Source organism: Pipistrellus hanaki (genome assembly GCF_964339955.1).
Source record: "Pipistrellus hanaki genome assembly, chromosome: 5".
Classification (NCBI taxonomy): Eukaryota; Metazoa; Chordata; class Mammalia; order Chiroptera; family Vespertilionidae; genus Pipistrellus; species Pipistrellus hanaki.
This window is the reverse complement of record NC_140507.1, coordinates 90,491,602-90,515,296: the sequence shown is the minus strand read 5'-3', so window position 1 is coordinate 90,515,296 and position 23,695 is coordinate 90,491,602. Positions and strand designations below refer to the sequence as shown.

Sequence of the window (23,695 nt, the reverse complement as noted above, 5' to 3'; positions counted from 1 at the left end):
TAGAATAATTAGCAATATAGTTAAATCACTTGACCAAACAGTGCCCCATTGTGGGGTGAAGGTGGGTAAAGGATCAAATTAGTTATTTAAATAAATCATCTGGTTTCTGATAAACTGCAGACATAGAAACTAGAATCTGCTGTTAGGGGGTGACTTTTTAATTGTTCTTTATTAATTTATTTATTCTTTATAATAATGTGGGCTACAAAAAATGGCCAATCTACACTAATAAAGGAGAAAAATGCTAATTGACCGTACCTTCACTACGCCCATAGCCAATCAGAGTGAGTATGCAAATTAACCCAACAAAGACGACGGTTAATTTTCAAATGCTGAGGGAGGGAGGAGTGAAGACTAAAGACAGCATAGAAGGAAGCGGGAGGGAAAGGGGAAAGCAAGGCGGCTGCTAGAGAGAAAGCATGGGTGGGTGGGCAGCGGTGGTGGATGGGGCGGGGCGAGATGGGGTGGGTGGTGGTGCATGTGATGGCTGCACATGGCCGCATAGGCCACTTGCAGGAATCTTCCTGCAACAGGCCCCTAGTGCATAATAACAGAGAGATGCACAATAGTAGGAAGTGAAGACAAGGAGAGCAGACCCAAGGCACCCTGTGGGGAGAGGAGTTGGCATTATTGTGCAGTTCAGACGAAGAGGGACACATGGAGCACAACTCAATTTTTAAAAAAAGGTTTTTGTCAATAGAATTTTTAAAATGTTACCCAAATTTCTAGCAGGTAGAAGAGAAGTGTCATGTGGTCATGCGTATGAGGCAAAGCGTGATTTTGAGGAGTTGTGTTTTCACAGGAATTAAAGCTACAGGAGGTTCCATAGGACCATGTCTATCACTAGATTCCATCACCTCTGCAAACTAGGTCTTCTTTTAAGATTTTCTCTACACATAAAAATTGATTTTACTCATGTAGCACTTGGAATTAAACTTTATTGGCCAATGATTAGTTATAAATACAGTACTATCACTTAAGTATACTATATTTCCCACAAAACACTTTCAGCTCCATCATTTATTTCTGCAACACCAGCAAGACAATCATTTATTTGTTCAGTAAGCACCAGTGTTTGAGGTGCTTAGGTGATGTTGAACATATTGCTGTCAACAGACAAAGACCCCTCCCACAGTGCTTACATTCTACCAAAAAAAAAAAAAAAATGGCAAAAGCAACAGAAATGAACTAATAAATAAATAAGACAACAATGTAGCACATTGGAAGATGATAAATAATATATTGGGGAAAATGTCATTTTCCAATATATTATTGGAATATATTTCAATATATTATTGGTGAAGAGCACTGGGAGGGTGGGCCCAGAGTGGATAAAAGCTGTATAGTCAGTCCTCACTAAGGATCTGAGTTGGAGCAGGATTTAAGGATTAAGTGGAATATAAAGAAGTTGAAAATCTATTTAAAAGAAATAATGACAGAAAACTTCCCTAACCTGCTGAAGACATACAAGTCCAGGAAGCACAGAGAGTCCCAAACAAGATGAACTCAAAGAGGCCTACACAAAGACACATTATAATTAAAATGAAAAAGTTTAAAGACAAAGAGAAAACACTTAAAAGCAGCAAGAGAAAAGCAAGGGAGGTCCCAAAAGACTGTTAGCTGGTTTCTAAACAGAAACTTTGCAGGCCAGAAGGAAGTGACATAAAATATTCAAAGTGATGAATAGCAAGGACCTACCACCAACATTACTCTATCCAGCAAAGCTATTATTTAGAATTGAAGGCCAGATAAAGAGCTTCCCAGATAAGAAAAAGCTAAAGCAGTTCATCACCACCAAACCAGTATTATATGAAATGTTAAAGGATCTTCTTTAAGAAGAACAAGAAAGAAAGAGAAAGATAAATATATGAATAATAAAATGCCAATAAATACATATTTATTAATAATTTAATCCAAAGAACAAAATAAATAAACAAGCAGAACAGAAACAGACTCATAGATACAGAGAACATTTTGACTGTTGCCAGATGGAAGGGGGTCAGGGGAATGGCTGAAAAAGGTGAGGGGATGGGAAAGTACAAATTCATTGCTATAGAACAGTCATGGGGATGTAAAGAACAGCATAAGGAATCTATAATAATAAAAGCATAATATGCTAATTAGATCAGATAGCTGGATGACCTTCCTGATGAAGCTGCGATTACAGGGGCAAGGCAGAGGTGGTTAGGGGTGATCAAGCAGATAAGCAGAGTGGTTAGGGGCAATCAGGCAGGCAGGCGAGTGGTTAGGAGCCAGCAGTGCCAAATTGCGAGAGGGTGCATACTGGGCTGAGGGACACCCCCCCCCCCACCTCCCTGTGCATGAATTTTGTGCTCTGGGCCTCTAGTATAGTCAACAATATCCTAATAACTATTTATGATTTCAGATGGGTATGAGATTTATCAGGATGACCACTCAGTAAGTTACATAATGTCTAATCACACCTGAAACTAATACATCATATGTCAACGGTAATTGAAAAAATAAAAAAATAAAAAACTGACGAAAAGAACTGCCATTTCTAATTGTTAATAGTACATGAAAGATATGAATTGAAATGAATGAGAAATTATAATTAATATGTAAATATATTTAATACAAAATTCATTTTAAAAGGGTCATCAAGAAAGCATGTGGAGTCATCTTGATAAAAAGTGATGGGAATATCCCATTTCTAATATTATTATATTTTAGTTTCACAATGCTCTCCAAATGCAGATAGTTCATACTTTGTCTTTGTCCCTGTGGGAAATCTTCCATGGCAGCAATGACTGAAGTGTGGTCCTAAAATGGGGACATTTGTTCGGGCCTTGCGTTTGGATATCCTCCACTCTGCTCCAGGAAGCTGCTCCACATGGAGTGTATTTTAGGGATGGTCATCTCCGACAGTAGAAGCAGGGTTAGGATGACTGCTGGATGCGCCATTTCCTGACGGTGCTTCTGTCATAGGTGGCAGGACGAGAGGGTTTGTGTCACAGATGAAGAAGTAAGGTCGGAGAACACCATTGAACAGGTGGCTGAATGTGTAGATGTAAGACCCGTTTGTGATGTCATAAAAGGAGATTTCACCTGCTTCATAGTCCAAGAAAATCCCTACGCGCTGAGGCCGTTCCAGGTGGAGGAGGGGCACCGACGGGGAGGCCAGCACCATGTACTCGTTCTCTTTCAGCAGCCACATGGCCCACACCCCGTTCTCGGGAGACGGTGTCGTCTCCCCCTTTCTCGCCACCGTGTCTTGGGAGACTCCTAACCCCCACTCTGCTCTTTCTCCCACCGTGATCTCCCAGTAATGCCTTCCTGATGAGAAGCTCTGCAAACCCAGGACACAGGGCCAGGTGTCAAATCGCTCGGGGTTGTTGGGGACGTCCCTCCACAGCTCCCCGTCCTGCACGCTGCGCAGGTCCGCGGTCAAGAGGAGGCTGGGGTGCGCTGTGGCCGGGTCCAGCTTTACGTCAACTGTGGGAAAAGTTTGTGGGACATGGAATGGAAAAGAGTGGGAAAGGCTGGTGAACACATAGGAACCCATCAGATTGAAGAAAAAAAATCACACCGTTCCTCGTTCTCTAACAACTGCCAGAGAACGCACAGGGAGGATTTCATCTTGCAGGTCGCCGAGAATTTTCTTTACTACGTTTGAGTGTGTTCCACCGCTACTCTGAGTCCAGGGCTCATGACTGCCCCATTGAAAACATGACCACTGATGTTTTCATAACAAAACAAGTACATAACTACTCAGCATCCTTTGCTCTACACCCAACGCACTTGGGTGCTCTTTGGAATATCTTTTTGAATTTAAAATAAAATTTAAAAACTACTTGGACTACTATATAAAATTTCTTCTAAGAAACTATAAGAAAATGTCATTCATATAAAAACCACCACTTTCAAAGCTCTGTTAGGTGGAATTCCAAGGTAGAACCCGTGACCTTCATACTCTGGTGATACTCAAGAGGGAGATGATCTGGGTGGCTCTAATATAATCACATCAACCTTAAAAAAAAAAAAAAAAAAATCAGAGGTTTCTCTGGATACTGGGCTCCTGCCAGAAAAAGGCAGAGGTATTTGGATTTGACCTGCCATTGCTGGCTTTGAAGATGGAGGGGGCACCCCATGAGGAAAAAGGTTCCAACTGACAGTCAGCAAGGAAATGGGGATCTGAGCCCCACACTGCCTGGAAATGCATTATGCTAAGAACCTAAGTAAGGTTGGAAGCGATTCTTCCCCAGATCTTCCACAGAAGCCTAGCCTGGCCAACAACTGGATTTTGATCCTGTGAAACCCTAAGCAGAGAAGCCAGCTCACCCCATCTGGAAGTCTTGAGCTAATAAATGCACGTGGTTTTAAGTAACTACTAATAAGTCTGGGGCAGCAATAGGACACAAATACTGACACTGGGATGTCCCAATGAGGTTGATGTGAAATTTCACATGTACACATAATAAATAAATCTACATATGAAATCTCGGTGAAGAAGTAAGAATGTAAAATATTCAGTGCTTTCTTTTTATAAATAACTAGAGGCCTGGTGCACGAAATTAATGCATGGGGTGAGGGTGTCCCTCAGCCCAGCCTGCACCCTTTCCAATCTGGGACCCCTAGAAGGATGTCTGACTGCCTATTAGGCCTGATCCCTCTCACAGTCCAGGACTGCTGGCTCCCAACTGCCTCCTCTGCAGGCCTGGTCCCCTGCAAGCCCAGTCCCCCCAAACTGCCCCCCCCCTGCTGGCCTGGTCTCCCCCAACTGCCCTCCTCTGCTGGCCTGGTCACCCTAACTGTCCTCCCTGCTGGTCTGATTGCCCACAACTGCCCTCCCCTGCAGGCCTGGTCCCCCCAACTGTATTCCTCTGCTGGCCTAGTCATCCCTAACTTCCCACAACTATTCTCCTCTGCAGGCCATCTTATGGCAACCATTTGTGGTGGCCATCTTGTGTCCACATGGGGGCAGCCATCTTTGATCATATAGGGGTGGTCATCTTCTATCTTGGTGTGATGGTCAATTTGTATATTACTCTTTTATTAGATAGGACAAAAAATAGTGGATTTCATTATAATAATATAGTTTTATTTTTAATATCACAATAACAAATATTACTACTATGATTGCTATTCTTATTTGTCTCTAAGTCACTTATAGTGATGTTTTATTAATACTCACACCTGATTAACCCAATCTTGCTATTCCTCCACGTACCATTGTTCACTGATTCCTTAGATGACTTAGAGGTAAAGCATCTGGATCAGTGTTCTAATTACTGTCCTCCCGACTCTGCCATCACAGTATAGGCCTCCTCACAGGTCCTAAAAGACATCTATCATACTTCTTCTCTGGAATGCTTGTCTAGATCAGATGTTAGCTGAGTTATTCCCTACTGGGTCAGGCCTTCCTCCATCACAAAATTCAAAAGTAGACGCCCTACCCCCCAGAACTCCTAGTCACCCTTACTTCCTCCTTGTTTTCAATAGTCTGTATAATCTTCTAACATTTCCTATATATTGAAAAATTTACATAATATTAGCACCATGAAGCTGGGATTTGTAGCATTTTTGTTGTTCACTGATATATTTCAATGCTTAGAAAAATGGCTGGCATGTTTGATGAACTGATTAATTGACCACTGTAGTCTGTAAATAGCATTGGGAATATGAGGACATGGATTCTGAGAGTATAATGATTGTAAGAATTTATGCAGTTGATATATATTGATATAAATCTGCCTATCAGAACATAGGTTAAATCATTGACCTTCACTGCTAAAGAGGGGAAAGGGGTTAAGGGGGGGGGGGATTTGGAGCATAACAGCTTTTTTTTATTATAAAAATTTCAAATAATATTAAAAATGTACATAATAAAGTAAAAATCACAATAAATCCCATCTCTCATAGATAAGCATTATTATATTTTTATGTATATATATTTTGCATAAATGGAATTAATTTTATATTTTATAGGCTTCTCTTTTCATTCAATAATATGTTCTATTTTCTATGATCCAGTAATATCTATGTCTTTTTTCCCCTCTATTGAATATATTGGGTGACAATGGTTAACAAAATTATACAAGCTTCAGGTGCACAATTCTACGACACAGCATCTGGACACTATATTGTGTGTTCACCAGCCCAAGTCAAGTCTCAGTCAATCACCATTTATCTCCCCTATACCCTCCTCTAGCTCTCCCCATCCTCCTCCCCAGCAATCACTATGGGACAAGGCTGCTTCCCATTAAGTAGTGAAACCACTAATGCATTTACATTATTGGTATAAGTTGTATTTTTTAAAAAAATATTAAAAAACTGAATCTGGCCCTGGCCAGTTTGCTCAGTGGTTAGGGTGCCAGCCCTCAGATCAATGTGTCTTGGGTTCAAGGGCACATACCTCGGTTACATGGTTGATGGTTCAATCCCAGCCCCAGTCAGGGTGTGAGCAGGAGGCAACCAATCAATGTGTCTCTTTCACGTTAATGGTTTTCTCTCTCCTTTATCTCTCTCTCTCCCTCCCCCTCCCTTCCACTTTTTAAAGGTCAATGGAAAAAATATCCTCACTTGGGTGAGGATTTAAAAAAAATAAAAATTGAATCTGTACTGTTGTAAAGAATAACATAATGAGGCCAAACCAACTAATTTATGACACCACAGTTATTCTTACCTAAAAAAAATTAACTAAATATTTTTTATTTTATTAATTCTCTAACTTAAGCAACTCATCAAGTTGACAGATAATAAAATAAGCCAAAATTATTATTTGACTAGAGGCTCAGTGCACAAAATCCTTGCACTGGGCGGGGAGGAGGGGGGGGAAAGGGGGTGTCCCTCAGCCCAGCCTGTGCCCCTCTTGCAGTCTGGAAACCCCCCAGGGATGCCCGACTGACGGTTTCTGGCTGGGAGCACACTAAACACCAGGGGGCAGCTCCTGTGTTGAGTGGGATTGGGCCAAAACCGGCTCTCTGATATCACCTGAGGGGTCCTGCAAGAGGGCACAGGCCAGGCTGAGGGACCCCACCGATGCATGATCAGGACCAGGGAGGGAAGTGGGAGGTTGGCCAGTTGGAGAGTGACTGCAGGAGGGCTCCAGGGTGTGTCCAGCCCACCTGGCTCAGTCCCAATCAGCTGGACCCCAGCAGCAAGCTAACCTACCGGTCGGAGTGTCTGCCCCCTGGTGGTCAGTGCACATCATAGTGAGTGGTTGAGCAGCCTTAGCACATTATCAGCATATTACGCTTTGATTGGTTGAATGGATGACCGGACAACAGGACACTTAGCATATTAAGCTTTTATTATATAGGATACTCTGCAATGCTTTTATATTGATGTATTTTTTTTCAAATATGTTTCATCTAGTCCTTCAGATTATACTGATTTAGCATTTTATAAACAAGAACATGCAGATTTATTGGAATTAATGTTACTCCTGTCATAGCTACTGAGCCCACTACTCTAAGCAAATGCAGCATATATTGGCATCAAGACTGTTCACCCACATCCCTGTCCTCTTCCCTCTGGGTATGGTGGTGTCTCCCATCCCTTACAGTCTGACATTTTTCATTTTCATTAATAACATCATCGGGGAAGCCACGTGCACCACCTCAGCACATGTACCTTCAGGAGCAGTGCCTGGTTCACCATAACCTCGCCCTCCGCATGGCTACCAGCAATACGAAGGAGGTGGGCCCTGTCTGCAAGGGCCCCAGAATGAGATGATGTGAAACCAAACCCTCCACAATCCTATATAAAAAAGCCTAATATGCAAATCAACCGAATGGCGGAACACTGGTCGCTATGATGCACACTGACCACCAGAGGGCAGATGATCAATGCAGGAGCTGCCCCCAGCCTGCAGCCTCTAGGCCAGCCAAGGCAGGTACCAGCAGGGGTCCCCCGATCACCCTCCTGGTTGCCCACAGGTCAGCCTCAATCACTGGCCAAGCCTAGGGACTCTACCAGTGTATGAATTTCATGCACCGGGCCTCTAGTCCAGTAAAAAACCAATAACATGATCTCAAAATAAACCTGTGCTGATTTTAGCATGAAACTTTGGGTTCTGCTTGTTACTGTCCCTGACTGCTCCAGACCCCAAACACCACTGTCCTCCAGCTCTAAGGTGCAACCCACCTTGGAACTTCCTCAGCATTTCTCTCATCCCAGGGATTCGACACATGGTCTTCAGCTCCAGGGGGATGGTCTCCGGTTCCAGCTGCGTAACACTCTTACTTCTGCGAAGAGCACAGAACCCACAGTTTTCAACATCCACCAACCTCCTGGGCCCCTCCCAACCCATGCTTTGCCTCAGAGAGTAGACATACCGGCTCAAGGTTCCTCTCACCCCCTGGAAATAAAAGAGAAACACAAGCAGGTGTGAGTTTGATATCAGAACAGCTTTTGACAAAATGGGGACATGCCATGAACATCTCTTTAGGAACTATTGGAAATCATGAACTATTACTAAGATAAAGACATGACTCTCTCTCATTAAAAAGAAACAAAAATAGGCTGTTGTTGAATTTTCTCATAAATTTCAAATAATATAACCAGTTTCCCTCTATGAGAATAGAATATACAAAGTTTAAGTTAATTCCTCTGATATCTACCAATTTAACTATTTTCCAAATCAGTAACTCTGACATTTGGATATTTTAATAAAGAGTTACGTTCTGCCACAAATGTATGTGGGAAAAGGGGAACACCTGCAATAAAGTCAATATTAAAATAGTTAATAAGAAATAACTTGAATATATCTGCAGAATGTGCTTGAGAAAGTGAAAGGTACAGACATAAAATGTTACTCTCAATATCTCTGAAAGAAAACCCCAAATTCCTCATTTCAATGGATTCTTATGTGAACAGGTTCCCTAAGTGGATAAAGACACCATTTTATCGCCAAGTAGATCATTAAATAAGTCAACTGCATACATTTCTGCTCTCCCTCTAAAAATGTTCACCTATCAGATTAATTTTTATAAGTAGGAAATGATAGAGTTTATATTTATGGGAGACCTTGTTCTTGGCCAGTGGATGTAGTTTACTGATACTGGGGGGAAAGGGAAAGGTGAGGATCAAAATAAAAAGAAATTATTTGAATACATCCTCCTAAGATTTGTATTATAAATCATTTTAACATTTATTCGGTGTTAATGAATGTTCATTTTAACATTTAAGATGTATTTTGAGATATGATAAGACAATGAATGTTATTTAAAATGCTACAGTTCTGCCCTGACAGGTTTGGCTCAGTGGATGGAATGTCTGCCTGCAGACTGAAAGGTCCCAGGTTCGATTCCAGTCAAGGGCATGTGCCTTGGTTGTGGGCACATCCACAGTGGGGGGTGTGCAGGAGGCAGCTGATCGATGTTTCTCTCTCATCGATGTTTCTAACTCTCTATCCTTCTCCCTTCCTCTCTGTAAAAAATCAATAAAATATATAGAAAAAAGAAAAAGAAAAAAGAAAATGCTACAGTTCTGACCTGGCTGGTGTGGCTCAGGTGGTTGAGGTTTGTCCTGTACACCGAAAGGTGGCAGGTCCAATCCCAGTCAGGGCACCTATCCAGGTTGAGGGTTTGATCCCTGCTTGGGCTGTAGGGGAAGCAGCTCTCTCACATCGATGCATCTCACCCGCCCCCCACCCCCATCTCACATCAATAAAAAAAATATCCTCAGGTGAGGATTTTTTAAAAATGCTTATGTTCTTTGAGAGGGCAGGGCGGGGCGAGGATGAGCTCCCGACTCCACCCCACAGGGCGGAGTTATCCTTAGACCTCAAAACTCCTGGACTGGGAGAAATTCGCTCTCTTCCGCCATGCTGCCGGCGTTGGTGGGAAGGGTCCATGCTAGCATGGTGAAGGCTCTTTTGTTTATTGCATCGGACTTGGCTCCCTGGTGGTCCTTGGGGATCACGAAGTCTGGGCATAACATTCTTGTGTTTACCTACTGTTTAAAATTTAAATTAAAAAATCCTTTCTGACCTTCAGTTTGCTCACAAGGAAATAGGTATAGCAACAATAACAATAAACAATAATTTCTACATAGTGACATTTGAAAGACAAAATGGATAAAATTAAATATAAACGCTTTGTAAGTTCTCATTTAACGACCTCCACTGTGCTAAGTCGCCATCCTTGCATGAAGACATGAGTCACTTCGTTGAGAAGCCTCTGAGTCCGTCACTGGGGCTCAGAGAATGAAGTCTGCCTGGGAACCTCTATCACGTGGTTCAGTCAGATGACACGCATGCATCCAGGACGGCCTTCCCGATTACCCAGGATTAACCTTTCATGGAAGAGAAAGTGAACATGCCCGTCTCCCCGCTCTTTGTCTATAATACCACACAGCATCTGAGCAAGCTGCACCAAGCTCTGCGCTGGCTGTTGGCCTTAAATTTTAACTCGAAAACCCCAATCCGGACAATTTAAAATGGATTTATATGTTTGGCTAATGCCCAGACAGGTTACCAAGGACTTTCTGAACTGGCCATCACTGAATACAGCAATATGGTCATTGACAGATTGTGAGGTTTTAAGATTGTGTTTTAGGCCAACAACAGTGTAGGCTGTCCTTCTGTTTAATGTTACACAAGTGATAAAATTAATTAAAAAAAATATTTAGGTCTTTCTCTTCCATGGGACTATTCTATAGGATTCTGGAGGATCCCCTGGTTCTCACAGGCTTCTGGGGAGCTCGAGGGCGCCCTCTCCGGGGCTGTGAGCGCCGCAGCCCTCGGACTCACCTCCAGCAGGTCCAGGGCGGGCAGCCGGCAGCGGTCCTCCAGCTCCCGCGCCAGCTCCCGCAGCGCCCGGCCCCGCTGCGCCAGCCCGCGCTGGCCCTCGCGCAGCCGCTGCAGCGTGGCGCGCTCCTCCAGCTCCAGCCGCCGCAGCTGCCGCTGCTCCTCCTGCGCCAGGAAGCCGCGGTACTTCTGGAACTCCAGCCGGAAGCGCTGCCTCTGCGTCTCCACCTTCTCCTGCGGGAGCGGGGCCCCATCACCTGCTGCTGCCTTCCGGGGCAGAGCGGCTGGGGGGCCGCGTCCTGTGTGGGCGCAGCTCCCCGTTCTGGGCACGCACTGGCCCGTTATAAAACCCGCAGGACACCTGACTTGACGTGGCTTTCAAGCTGAGAGTTTAAGGAAGGCATGGATTTGGTCTTGGGGACAGTGCACTTTTATATTCCAGTTTCTCAAATAGATACAAAATGTAGGGAAAGAGGAGTATGGGTATTAGGATCAAATGGCTACTAAATTATTGAGGAAACTCACTAACAGACCAGCTGAAATTTACTATTAGAGGGATCATTAGAAGGAGCCATGCGCAGAAACAGCGGGATCATTAAAAGAGACCAGAGCGGAAACCGGTTTGGCTCAGTGGTAGAGCGTCCGTCTGCGGACTGAAAGGTCCCAGGTTTGATTCTGGTCAAGGGCATGTACATTGGTTTCGGGCACATCCCCAGTAGGTGTTGTGCAGGAGGCAGCTGGTTGATGGTTCTCTCTCATCGATGTTTCTAGCTCTCTATGCTCTCCCTAAAAATAATAATAATAATAATAAAAATCAATTAGAGAGAGAGAGAGAGAGAGAGAGAGAGAGACAGAGAGAGAGAGAGAGAGAGAGAGAGAGAGAGAGAGAGAGAGAGAGAGAGAGAGAGAGATCTGAGACCAGGGTCTATAGTTGTGAACAAGGAAAGGCTTCAGACTAGAGAACCTGGATTATCTTCTCAGCTCCACATCTGGAACCCTGGGGCCAGGGCGCTCTGCAGAATCCAGAAAGAGCTAAACAGTCCTCAGGCCACTGACCGCAGACTTAACCTCAGGGATTTTGATTTCTACTCAAATCTCACCACCATCATTTCTTAATAGACCTAAGAAACATATTTGATACAGCAGCATCATATCTAAACTGAGAGCAACAGGCAAATAATTCTCCCACAGTCTCTCCACATTTTACATTCTCTGGCCCAGATTTAAACATGATCACATCTTGGTTTGCTTAAAGAGCATCAACTATCACCTTTAAAAAATTAATAATAGTTTTCCTCAGCTCCCGCAGAACTCAACCCCTCTCTCCAATTTCCCATCTCTATTTCCACCTACCTCTTTGTAAATGACTAGGTTCATATAATACTCACCTAGTTAAATGAACCAACTCTGAATTTGATAATCTGATCTGGAAGTGCAGCTCAGGCACTCGCTCCAGATGCTGGAGGCCATGAGGAGTGGAGCATGAGGGATGGTGTGGTGAGAAGGGGTTTGGCTGCAATGCATCCGCCCCTCATTTAGCATTTTCAGTACTACAATTATGTCTACAGCTATAGAAAGGAAAAGGGTTTTGTAGAATTTGCAGTCCATCTTATCAAACCTGTGCTTGTCGCATTTAGTTCACTTAGATATATTCTCAATAATAAAGATCATGCAAATTTACTTGGCTTAGAACAGGAATCTTAGCATCATCTCTACTTTAGAATAACCAAGATCTTGATATGGAGTTTCTAATTTTGTAAGTCTGAAGTCAGTTCAGGATTGAAAATAACAAATTATCAGATATCAAGTTATACTATAAAGCTACTCTATGCAAAACAGCCTGGTACTGGCACAAGAACAGGCAGATAGATCAATGGAACAGAATAGAGATCCCAGAAATCAACCCAAGCCATTAAGCTCAATTAATATTTGACAAAGAAGGCAAGAACATACAATGGAGTCAAGACAGTCTCTTCAATAAATGGTGTTAGGGAAATTAGACAGGTACATGCAAAGAAATGAAACTTGACCACCATCTTAATATCATACACAAAAATAAACTCAAAATGGATAAAAGACTTAAATGTAAGTCGTGAAACCATCCTAGAAGAAATCATAGACAGCAAAATCTCAAACATCTCTCATAACAATGTTTACGAATACATCTCCGAGGGCAAAGGAAACTAAGGAGAAAACAAACAAATGGGACTACATCAAAATGAAAAGCACAGCAAAAGAAACCATCAACAAAATGAAAAGGAAGCCCACTATATGGCAGAATATATTTGGCAATGAAACATCTGATAAACGGTAATCTCCAAAATATATGGTGAAGTCCTACAATTTAACAAAATAAACAATCCAATTTAAAAAAATTGGCAAAGGACCTAAATAGTCTATCAGAGGCTAAAGCAAACAGTAGTTAGCATGTTAATGCAAAAACACTCTTTGGAAGGCCAATGGACGGTTGATATTTAGCAGGACTGAAAATCAGCATAATACTGCCCTGCTGTGGGCTCAATGGCTGAAGGCAATTCCCTAACCTGATAACCCAACTTCACCTTTGATCTGCCTGTATGCATTGCTAAAGGGTAAATGTGTATTCAAGAAAGTAAAAAGTGGACCAGCCAGAAGCTATTCAAGAGAGAGGTCTCCACCTGACCCCTCCATGCCTTCTAAATTCATATTTCTTGTAAAGCATTTTCATTTGTGCACCAGCCCCTCCTTTAGATCCTGAACCCCGCCTCAAAGGTTTTGGCAATAGACACTTCTCCAATGCAAACATAAAGATGGCCAAGAGACATGTGAAAAAAATGCTCAAAGTCACTGATCATCAGAGAGATGTAAATTAAAATGACAATGAGTTATCATTTCACACCTGTCAGAATGTCTACCATCAACAAACCAGCAAATGACAAGTGCTGGCCAGGATGTGAGAAAAAGGGAACCCTAGTAGACTGCTGGTGGGAATGCAGACTGGTGTGGGCACTGTGAAAAACAGTATGGAATTTCCTCAAAAAATTAAGTATGGAACTTTCATCTGACTCAAGGATCCCATTGCTAGGAATATATCCTAAGAAACCCAAAACACCAATCAGAAAGAATGTATACACCCCTATGTTCATAGCAGCACAATTTACAATAGCTAAAATCTGGAAACAGCCTAAGTGCCCATCAGTAGATGAATGGATAAAAAAGCCATGGAATACTATGCAACAGTAAAACAAAACAAAACAAAACAAAAAGATCTTTTACCCTTTGAGACAGCATGGAAGGACCTGGAGAGTATTATGCTAAGTGAAATAAGCCAGTCAGAGAAAGACAAGTATCACATGATTTCATTCATAGGTGGAATCTAATTAACAAAACAAACTAATGAATGGAGTAGATCCAGAGACATGGAAGCATGGAACAGAGTGTGGAATCTCAGAGGGAAGATGGGGGAGAGAGGGTGGATGGGAAAAGATCAACCAAATAACTTGTATGCATATGTGCATAACCCATGGACACAGACAATAGTGTGTGGAATGCCTGAGGCTAGAAGGGGTTTTTTTGGTGAATAAAGGGGACATATGTAATTCTTTCAATGAAAAAGACTTAAAATTTTTTTAGAGACCCAAATGCGACTGTATGACCCATATAATCAACACAAGGGACATTCCACGAGCACCCAGATCATAAGATCAAGGAGACTACCAAACTGTGTCCAAAAAGAAGGCCATCCATCCAAGACAGGGAGGTACAGCAGTCTTATCCAATACAAACAAAACAAAACAAAACAAAAAAACACACACTAAGTAGGGAAACAAAGTCACTGGTCACAAATGAAAGAAGAGGAAGAATCCCCAGAAAAAGGGCTAAATTAAATGGAGGCAAGCATTTTATCAGATATAGAGTTAAAAGTAATGGTTATAAGGATGTTCAAACAACATAGTGAGAACTACAAGGAACTTAGTGGGAATAACATCAGCATGAAAAACGACATAGAAACTATGAATAGGAAAGAGTCAGAAATAAAGAATGACATAACTGAAATAATGAATAGCCTGGAAGGAATTAACAGTAGGTTAGAAGAACTTGAAGATCCAATTAGTGAATTAGAAATCAAGGTAGAAAAAAAAAATCACCCAATTAGAACAGTAAAAAAAAAAAAAATACTTAAAATGCAAAAGGATAGTTTAAGGGAACTGAGGGATAACACAAAATGCAGCAAAATCCACATCATTGGGGTATCAGGGAAAGAAGAAAGTGAGCAAGGACTAGAGAAAATGTTTATATATATATATATATATATATATTATTGATTTTTCACAGAGAGGAAGGGAGAGGGATAGATAGCTAGAAACATCGATGAGGGAGAATCATCGACCAGCTGCCTCCTGCACACCCCCTACTGGGGATGTGCCCGCAACCAATGTACATGCCCTTGACCAGAATCTAACCTGGGACCTTTTAGTCCGCAGACCGACGTTCTATCCACTGAGCCAAACCGGTTTTGGCTAGAGAACCTGTTTGATAAAATACTGACAGAAAATTTCCCTAAACTGAAGGAAGAAAAAGTCCCATAAGTTCAGGAAGCACAATGAGACAAATAAAAATGAACACAAAGAGACCCACAGCAGGACACATCATAATTAAAATAGCAAACTTTAAAGACAATGAATTTTAAGGGCAACAAAAAGAGAGAGAGAGAGAGAGAGAGAGAGAGAGAGAGAGAGAGAGAGAGAGAGAGAAAAATCAGTTACCTATTAGAGAGCTCCCATAAGGCTATAGCTGATTTCTTGAAACATTACAAGCTAGAAAGGAACGGCATAAAGTATTTAAAGTAATGAAGAGCAAGAATCTAAAACCAAGACTACTCTATTCAGCAAGGCTATATCATCCACAATTGAAGGTGAAACAATTCAGAAAGAATGGCAATAGACACTTCTCCAATGCAAACATAAAGATGGCCAAGAGACTGCCTAGCCAAAAAAGTCTAAAGAAATACATTACCACCAAACCAGCATTGCAAGAAATGCTAAAGGGACTACTGTAAGAAGGAGAAATAGAGAGAACAAGAAGGACATGGGCATACAGAATAAAAGTGGGAATAAATAAGTAACTATCAATAATAACCTTAAATGTAAATGGATTAAATGTCCCAACCAAAAGACACAGGATAGCTGAATGAATAAGAAAGCATGACCCAACTACATGCTATCTATAAGAAACTCACCTCAAAACAAAAGACACACAACAATTCGGAAAACAAGCCCATCTACTATTATAACAACCACAAAAATATAGGGTATCTAGGAATAAATTTAACCGAGGAGATAAAATACCTGTACTCAGAAAAAGATAGAACATTGAAGAAAGAAATTAAGCAAGATACAAATAAGTGGATACACATACCATGTTGATGGATTGGAAGAACTAACATAATTAAAATGTACATACTACCCAAAGCAATATCTAAGTTCAACTCAATCCCTATTAAAATATCAATGGCATATTTCAAGATAAAAAAATATTCCAAAATTTATATGGAATCAAAAGACACTGAATAGCTGCAATCATCTTGAGAAAGAAGAAGAAAGTTGGAGACATCACAATACCAAATTGCAAACTATGCTACAAGGCTATTGCAATCGAAACATCCTGGTACTGGCATAAGAACAGGCATATAGATCAATGGAAGAGGACAGAGACCCCAGAAATACACCCATGTTTTAATGGTCACATTTAGTATTTGACAAAGGAGGTAAGGATATACAGTGGAGTAAAGACAGTCTCTTCAATGAGTGGTGTTGGGTAAATTGGACAGGTATACAAGGAAGAAAAGAGGAGGAAAGGGAAGGGAAAGAACTAGACCACTAACTTACATCATACACCAGAATAAAATCAAAATGGATAAAAGATTTCAATGTAAGTCATGAACCATAAGATCCTAGTAGAAAACATAGGCAGTAAAATCTCAGACATTTCTCGCAGCAATATTTTGCTGATGTGTCTCTGAGAATAAGGAAAACTCGGGGGGAAAAATAAACAAACGAGACTACAAAAAACTAAAAAGCTTCCTCACAGTAAAAAACCATCAACAAAATGAAAAGAGAACCCACTGTATGGGAGAACATATTTGCCAATGATACATCTGATAAGGCGTTAATCTCCAAAATATATAAAGAACTTACGCAAATCAACACTGGAAGACAAACAATCCAATTTTATAGTAAAAATAAGCAAAGGATATGAATAGAAACTTCTCTAAAGAGGACATAGAGTTGGCAAATAGATATATGAAAAAAATGCTCACTATCACTAATCATCAGAGAGATGCAAATAAAAACTTCAATTAGGTATCACCTCATACCTTTTAGAATGTCAACAAACAACAAGTGCTGGTGAGGATGTGGAGAAAAGGGAACTCTTGGGCACTGTAGATGGGAGTATGGACTGGTAAAGCTACTACAGAAAAAAGTAAAATGGAACCGCCATTTGACCCAGTGATCCCACCTCTGGGAATATCCCAAGAATCCTGAAACATCCATCAGAAAGAATGTATGCGCCTCTGCTCATGGCAGCATTATTTACAATAGCCAGGATCTGGAAGCAGCCCAAGTTCCCATCAGCAGATGAAGGGATTTTAAAAAAAGCTGTAAAAAAGAAGCACGGCTCAACCTGGAAAGCGTTATGCTAAATGAAATAAGCCAATCATAGAAAGTCAAATACCATATGATCTCACTTATATCAGTATGTGAAATCTAATGAACAAAATAAACTAAAGAACAAAATAGAACCGGAAGCATGGATACATTAAACAGACTGACAAATGTCAGGGGGCGGGTTGGTGAACTGAATAAAGAAGGTGAACAGACCATATACGTATAGCCCGTGGACACAAACAATAGTGTGATGAAGGCCAAGGGAAGGGGGGGGAAGCACTGGGGGGGGGGGAGGTGGGCAAAGGGGAGGATGGGAGCCATCTGCAACAGTGTCAACAATAAAAAATTCAAATGTAAAAAAGGAGGCTGAATGTCCAGTGACCCTGCTGTATGTACAATATGATGGATCTCCTCTAGCTGTGTTTCATCTACTCCAATGCTATGAAATGTTTACTATTCATCCATCCAGCAATCTTCACCCTCGCAGTGGCAGAGCCGGACTCTGCTGGAGGCTCCGGGGTGCAGCAGTGAGATACAGTGAGAGCCGATCGGCAAAGCTGTCTGATTCAGGCGGTGGTTACAGATAAGAAGGGCGCCGCTGTAACAAAAGTGCTGGGGCGGGGAAGAATACTTTAATGACCCAAATGTGTATCCTGCAAACATGCAAGCCTTCTGAAGTCACAATATTCTCGTACCTTCCAGATGACCGTTTTCTTCCCCACGTTGGCCTCCTGTGTTGAGGCCTCCTCCATCTCCTTCCGCACAAACTCCAGGGCCATCTGGAGCTTTGCCTGTTTGGGAAGATACGCTGAGACCATTAAGATGCCTCGTTCAGGATCCATCCCGAGGAGGTGTGTCAGGCACTGCAAAGGTCACCTAAAGCAGGCCTGTGAGTACAGCAGTATGTCCAACCTCATTGTAATGAAATGAAATAAAAATACAGTTTGTGAACGTGAGATCTAATCAAAGGTGTATCTAAAAGTATGTTATTGTGGCATATTAGAAATAGTAAAACCACAACTAACCAAAATATTAAAAGTAGGAGGTAAGAAAAATGTATTTTACATTAACAGGATAAAATTAAAATAAGGGGCTTAATAAGAAATACTCAAAATTATAAAGTTAATTGAAATAAGTATATTTTATGTAATGTGATACCAATTTTGTAAAATGTGCTTTAAAGAATATATAAAAACTAGGCAGTATAAGTAAAAAAATTCAATTGATTGAAAAACCTTACCTATTAGTGCTGTTGAGCAATAATGTTATTCCTAAATCTGTACATGTTAACTTCCAAAAATTATTTACTACTTTGGAATCAGAAAAGTGTTATTATTAGGCAACAAGAAACCATATAAGTTGGTATTTATCCAATGAAAAATAAATTGAGAACGTTGTAAATCTCACAAGGAGTGAAAAAAATTTAATGAAAACGAAATCTCCTTTTAACCCTAGCTCCTGCTAGAGGTAAACACATATTTTATTTACAGTAAACACACACAAAGATACACCTACACACAAATTTTAAAACTCTACCCAAAGTGATTCAATAAGTCTCATAACATAAAAACTGATGCCAGCCGAAACCGGTTTGGCTCTGTGGATAGAGCATCGGCCTGCGGACTAAAAGGTCCCAAGTTCTATTCCGGTCAAGGGATGTACCTTGGTTGTGGGCACATCCCCAGCGGGGGTGTGCAAGAGGCAGCTGATTGGTGATTCTCTCTCATCGATGTTTCTAACTCTCTATCCCTCTCTCTTCCTCTCTGTGAAAAATCAATAAAAACAAACAAACAAAAACTCATGCCAAAGTCATTAATAAGTCCTAATCACCAGTTATTTCTAAAAAAATAATAATTATAAAGTAAAGCTGGTAAAACGCATTAGGATTCATGAAGGATTTAACAGGACCGAAATGGCATTCGTTTTAGGGAAGAACAGAAACACAGAGATGGAAGAAGTTGTGAGCAGAAGCAAGGAGGTGCCCCGGCCTGGTGTCCCTGGGATATCAGGGACTAGGCTGGTGGTGCTGCCTCTTGGCTGGTGAAGAAGCGAACTGTGGAAAGAGAACACTGAGCCCTAACAAGCTGAGACTGAGAGGCTGAGACAGTGGCTGGCAATCTGTGGCTCGCCAGCCACATGCGGCTCTTTGGCCCCTTGAGTGTGGCTCTTCCACAAAATACCACGGCCTGGGTGGGTCTATTTTGAAGAAGTGGCATTAGAAGAAGTTTAAGTTTAAAAAATGTGGCTCTCAAAAGAAATTTCAATCATTGTACTGTTGCTATTTGTCTCTGTTGTCTAATGAGTTTGCCAACCAGTGGCTAAGATGCTCAGAAGGTTTTTATTTGGCACGTAATTGAAAGACTACTGAAATATAGAAAACTCCTCTAGAAAGATCACACCAGCCATGCTCTGTGCGGTGCCTTCTGGGTGTAAAGAAGGCAGAAACATTCTGCAAAAGTCTGACTGGGAAATAGCTGGCATCTGAGTTTTGTAGGTGGCACACAAAACCAAAAAGAAAGCTCTGAGAGATATTTCTAGGTAAGTCCAGAGGGAAGCTGAGGGGATAAACACCCTAATCTTGATTTAAAACTTAGTTTTAAAAATCAAAGAAAGTTTGTACTTTAATTCACTTCATCGTGATAGTATTTCAGATAAACATAGCAATACTTTTGCTAGTAGCTGTTCCAGATGTCAGGAATTTGAGTGTGTTCAGGCCCTGACTGGTGTGGCTCAGTGGATAGAGCATCGGCCTGCAGACTCAAGGCAAGGGTCCCAGGTTTGATTCCAGTCAAGCGCATGCACCTTGGTTTGGGGCACATCTCCAGTGGGGGGGTGTGCAGGAGGCAGCTAACCGATGTTTCTAACTATCCCTCTCCCTTCCTCTCTGAAAAAAAATCAATAAAATATATTTTTAAAAATAAATGTGTTTGGAATATGTCCAGGAACTTTCGAGGAGCACCAGGAAGGAGAATTCTATGTCTAGAGTTTCACAGATGACCCTTTGCGGGGGCAAGTATCCCCTTCATGAAGGCGCTCACAGCCTCAGTCCCCAAATATGAGCTGAATAAAGACCTGCTTGTGCCCTCAGCTCCTGGGTCCCTATCGCAGAGCCCTGAGCCCCCTCAGGCGCTATTGAACTAGCACCCGACCCCCAGGCCTGTGCTGGTCACAGTGCTGATAAGGCGAGGTAAACACTGTGTCAAAGGAGGGTTATGCCAATAAAAATGCACACCTGGAGCCAAGCGGCAAGTGGACGCCGGGGCTCTAACTGTGGGGCCCAGACCCAGAGTCGCAGAGGGGGTACATGAGGCAAAGGCGGGGACCCCCGGGGACCCCCCTCCCACCCTGAGTGCGTGCTGGGGTGGGGGGGAGACCCACAGGGAGGCGCCAGGGCGCGCGGAGGTTGGGGAGGGGGGTAGTGCGGGCAAGGAGATGGGGCGCGGGGCCGAGTGCCCGGGGCGCAGGGGAGGCGGGGAGGGCGGGGAAGGCGGGGAGGCAGACACCGAGTCCCGGGAGCAGGTGCTGGCGCCAGGCCACGTCCCCGGGCAGGTCCCCGGCCGCTTCCGCCGGGCCTGCCGGGGTCCGAGGGCCCTTCCCGGCCCGCCGCCCGCCCGCAGGTGCGCCCCGAGCCGCTCACCTGGTGGCGCTGGGCGGCCTCCTGCAGCGGCGCGGCGCGGTGGCCGCGGTGCTCGGGGCCCGCGGCGCACGCCGCGCACAGCGCCGCCTGGTCCTCCTCGCAGAAGAGGCCGAGCTCCTGGCCGTGCCGCGCGCACTGCGGGCCGGCGGGGCCGGCGCCGGGGCCCAGCTGCCGCAGGCCGTCCACCAGGCTGGCCAGCTGCCGGTTGGGGCGGAAGCCCTCGCGGCGGAAGGGGCCGCGGCACTGCGGGCAGGCGAACACGCCGCCCTGCGCGCCCACCGCGCGGTCGCAGAACTCGGAGATGCAGCGCAGGCAGAAGCTGTGGCCGCAGTCCACGCTCACCGGCTCCCGCAGGAGGTCCAGGCACACGGGGCACCGCGCCTCCTCCCGCAGCCGCTGCCCCGCCGACCCCGCGGCCATGCCCGCGCCCCCCGGCCGCGCGGGCTCCGTCCGGTCCGCGCCCGCTGCGCCCGGAGGCCCTCCGCCCGCGGCCCGCTATCTCTCCTCCCGCTGCGCCCGGGAGGGGCCCCGCCGGAGGCCGCGGCACCGCACGGTTATCTGCAGGACGGCGTTCCGGAGGCCGGGGGCCCCTCCCTGCGAGAAGCCACAGCGCCCAGGCCTGGCTACCAGGCAGTGCACACCCAGGCCTCCCTGCACCTGGCGCGTCTGACGGAGCCCCTGACGGTGCGCCTTCCTCTGCTCCCGCTCCCCCTCCCCTGAATGGGAGAAGGGCCGAGAGCCTTCCTTCTGCCAGGTCCTGCACCACCCAGCAGCCTCCTAGCCTTTTCATACATAATGATTGCTTAACATCTTTTTTTTTTCCAAACTCCAACCGGTCTACCTCCCGTTAATCAGCTCATGATTTTTTTTTTTTAAATGAGTACATGAATTGAAGGGGCGATAGATGCCCGAATAGACATGTGTGATGATGACAGGACATTCAGAGCATCTGAATGACCAGCTGGTGGGGCCCAGAGAGGATCCTGCAGGCCAGGGAGTGAGCATTGCTGCGCCGCGGGCCTCAGAGGTGACAAGGCTGGAGGCCAAGAGGTTCCTGGAAGGTCCTGTGTACATAGGGGGCGGTGTGTGTGTGTGTGTGTGTGTGTGTGTGTGTGTGTGTGTGTGTGAAAGACAGGGAAGGAGGAAGGTGATGTGACAGACAGTATGTGGGCGATCCTGACCCAGGATGAGTTTGGCGAGGTCATTAGGTCACTGGAAGGTAGACATCTGCCATTGAACACAATGTAATTTGCATTGTGTTGAGTTTGAAGTGATAGTAGGCATGTGTGCAGCAAACAGATGCAAGGTGAGCAAAAGACATGTGGCCCAGCCCTCAAGAGCCCAGATACCTGGACAAGGAAACTGGCCAGCGCTGCAAGACTGGAACCCAGGACTGGAAACCAGCCTCGGGGGCCAGGTGGAACCCTGCGCCAGCACCTGAAGAGCCAGTGCAAACCACCGGTGGGAAGGGGGCGGTGGCAAGTGAGAGGGCGGAGTCCAGAGGAGCTGCAGAGGAGGCCGCAGGATTTACCTGTTACTCCAGCCCCAGCCAGGCTGTGTGCGGCCAGATGAGGGTGAGTGAGGGCAGATAAGGCCCCAGGGAGAAGCCAGGTCCCGGTGGCACTGCTCCCGTGACACTTGGCCTGGAGCTTTGGCAGCAGGCCGAATCTGAAAGGTCTGAGGGCATCTGCTGGAAGAGTGTGTACATAATGAAGTGGATGGATTCTTTGAGAACAGACACAGACAGGTCTGAGCTAACCCTGATGTTAGAAAAGAAAGCAGAGGTTCAGAGGGCTCCATGACAGAACATGTACCCTGACCCTGGGCTGCAGACCTGCTAGCTGAGGGGCTTTAGGGGAGCTGTGTCAACTTCCCATGCCCACTTCCTCTAACATGCGAGGACAGTGCTAGTGCCACTCAGGATCCAATGAGTTAATAGATATCACACATTTGACACAAGTCCTGGCATGTAATATGCATATTTAACTGAGAGAGAGAGAGAGAGAGAGAGAGAGAGAGAGAGAGAGAGAGAGAGAGAAAACATGTAGCAAAAGGAGTGAAAGAATAGTGAGACAGAATGTAAGCTACATGAGGACAAAGGGATGTTTTGTGTGTTTTGTTTTGTTTTGTTTTTTTTCTTCTATTTGGTCCAATGCTATATCCCCAGTACCTTGAGGAGTAACTGGCACATATGTACACCCAATAAATAGTAGGTGAATAAATAGACAAACAGAATCAGTACAGTTTATCCTAGAAGCTAATGAAAGAGAGAATTTCAAAGGTGACCATATGATATAAAATGTGAGATCCATATTTTGCTGCATTTTACATATAGGGTCATGCTTTTTATTACTGTGACAAAATTCATGCACAGGGCAGGAGTGTGTGACCCTCAACCCAGCCTGCACCCTCTCCAATCGGACATCCCTCTCACAATCCAGGACTGCTGGCTCCCAACTGCTTGCCTGCCTGCCTTTCTGATTGCCCCTAACCGCTTCTGCCTGCTAGCCTGATCACCCCCTATCCATTCTCCTGCCAGCCTGATTGATGCCTAACTGCTCCCCTGCCAGCCTGATTGCCCCTAACTGCCCTCCCCTGAAAGTCATCTTGTGGCAGCCATCTTTGACCACGTGGGGGCAGCCATCTTGTGTGTTGGAGTGATGGTCACTTTGCATATTACTCTTTTATTAGATAGGA

General features: G+C 44.1%; 1 protein-coding gene across 2 annotated transcripts; it reads right to left on the bottom strand.

Annotated features, from left to right (window-relative positions):
• Nucleotides 1-918: 918 nt before the first annotated feature.
• Nucleotides 919-21,743, bottom strand: TRIM58 (tripartite motif containing 58). Of its 2 annotated transcripts, XM_084885180.1 has the most exons (6): nucleotides 20,999-21,735; nucleotides 18,057-18,152; nucleotides 10,718-10,948; nucleotides 8,301-8,323; nucleotides 8,110-8,210; nucleotides 919-3,456 (listed from the first exon to the last, which is right to left on the bottom strand). In XM_084885180.1, the coding sequence occupies exons 1-6, from the start codon at nucleotides 21,416-21,418 to the stop codon at nucleotides 2,867-2,869; spliced, it is 1,461 nt and encodes a 486-aa protein (XP_084741306.1). In that variant the 5' UTR covers nucleotides 21,419-21,735; the 3' UTR covers nucleotides 919-2,866. The 2 variants fall into 2 exon arrangements, with proteins under 2 accessions (XP_084741306.1, XP_084741305.1); XM_084885179.1 differs by having other exon boundaries at nucleotides 8,110-8,323; nucleotides 20,999-21,743.
• Between the last annotated feature and the right edge of the window lie 1,952 nt (nucleotides 21,744-23,695).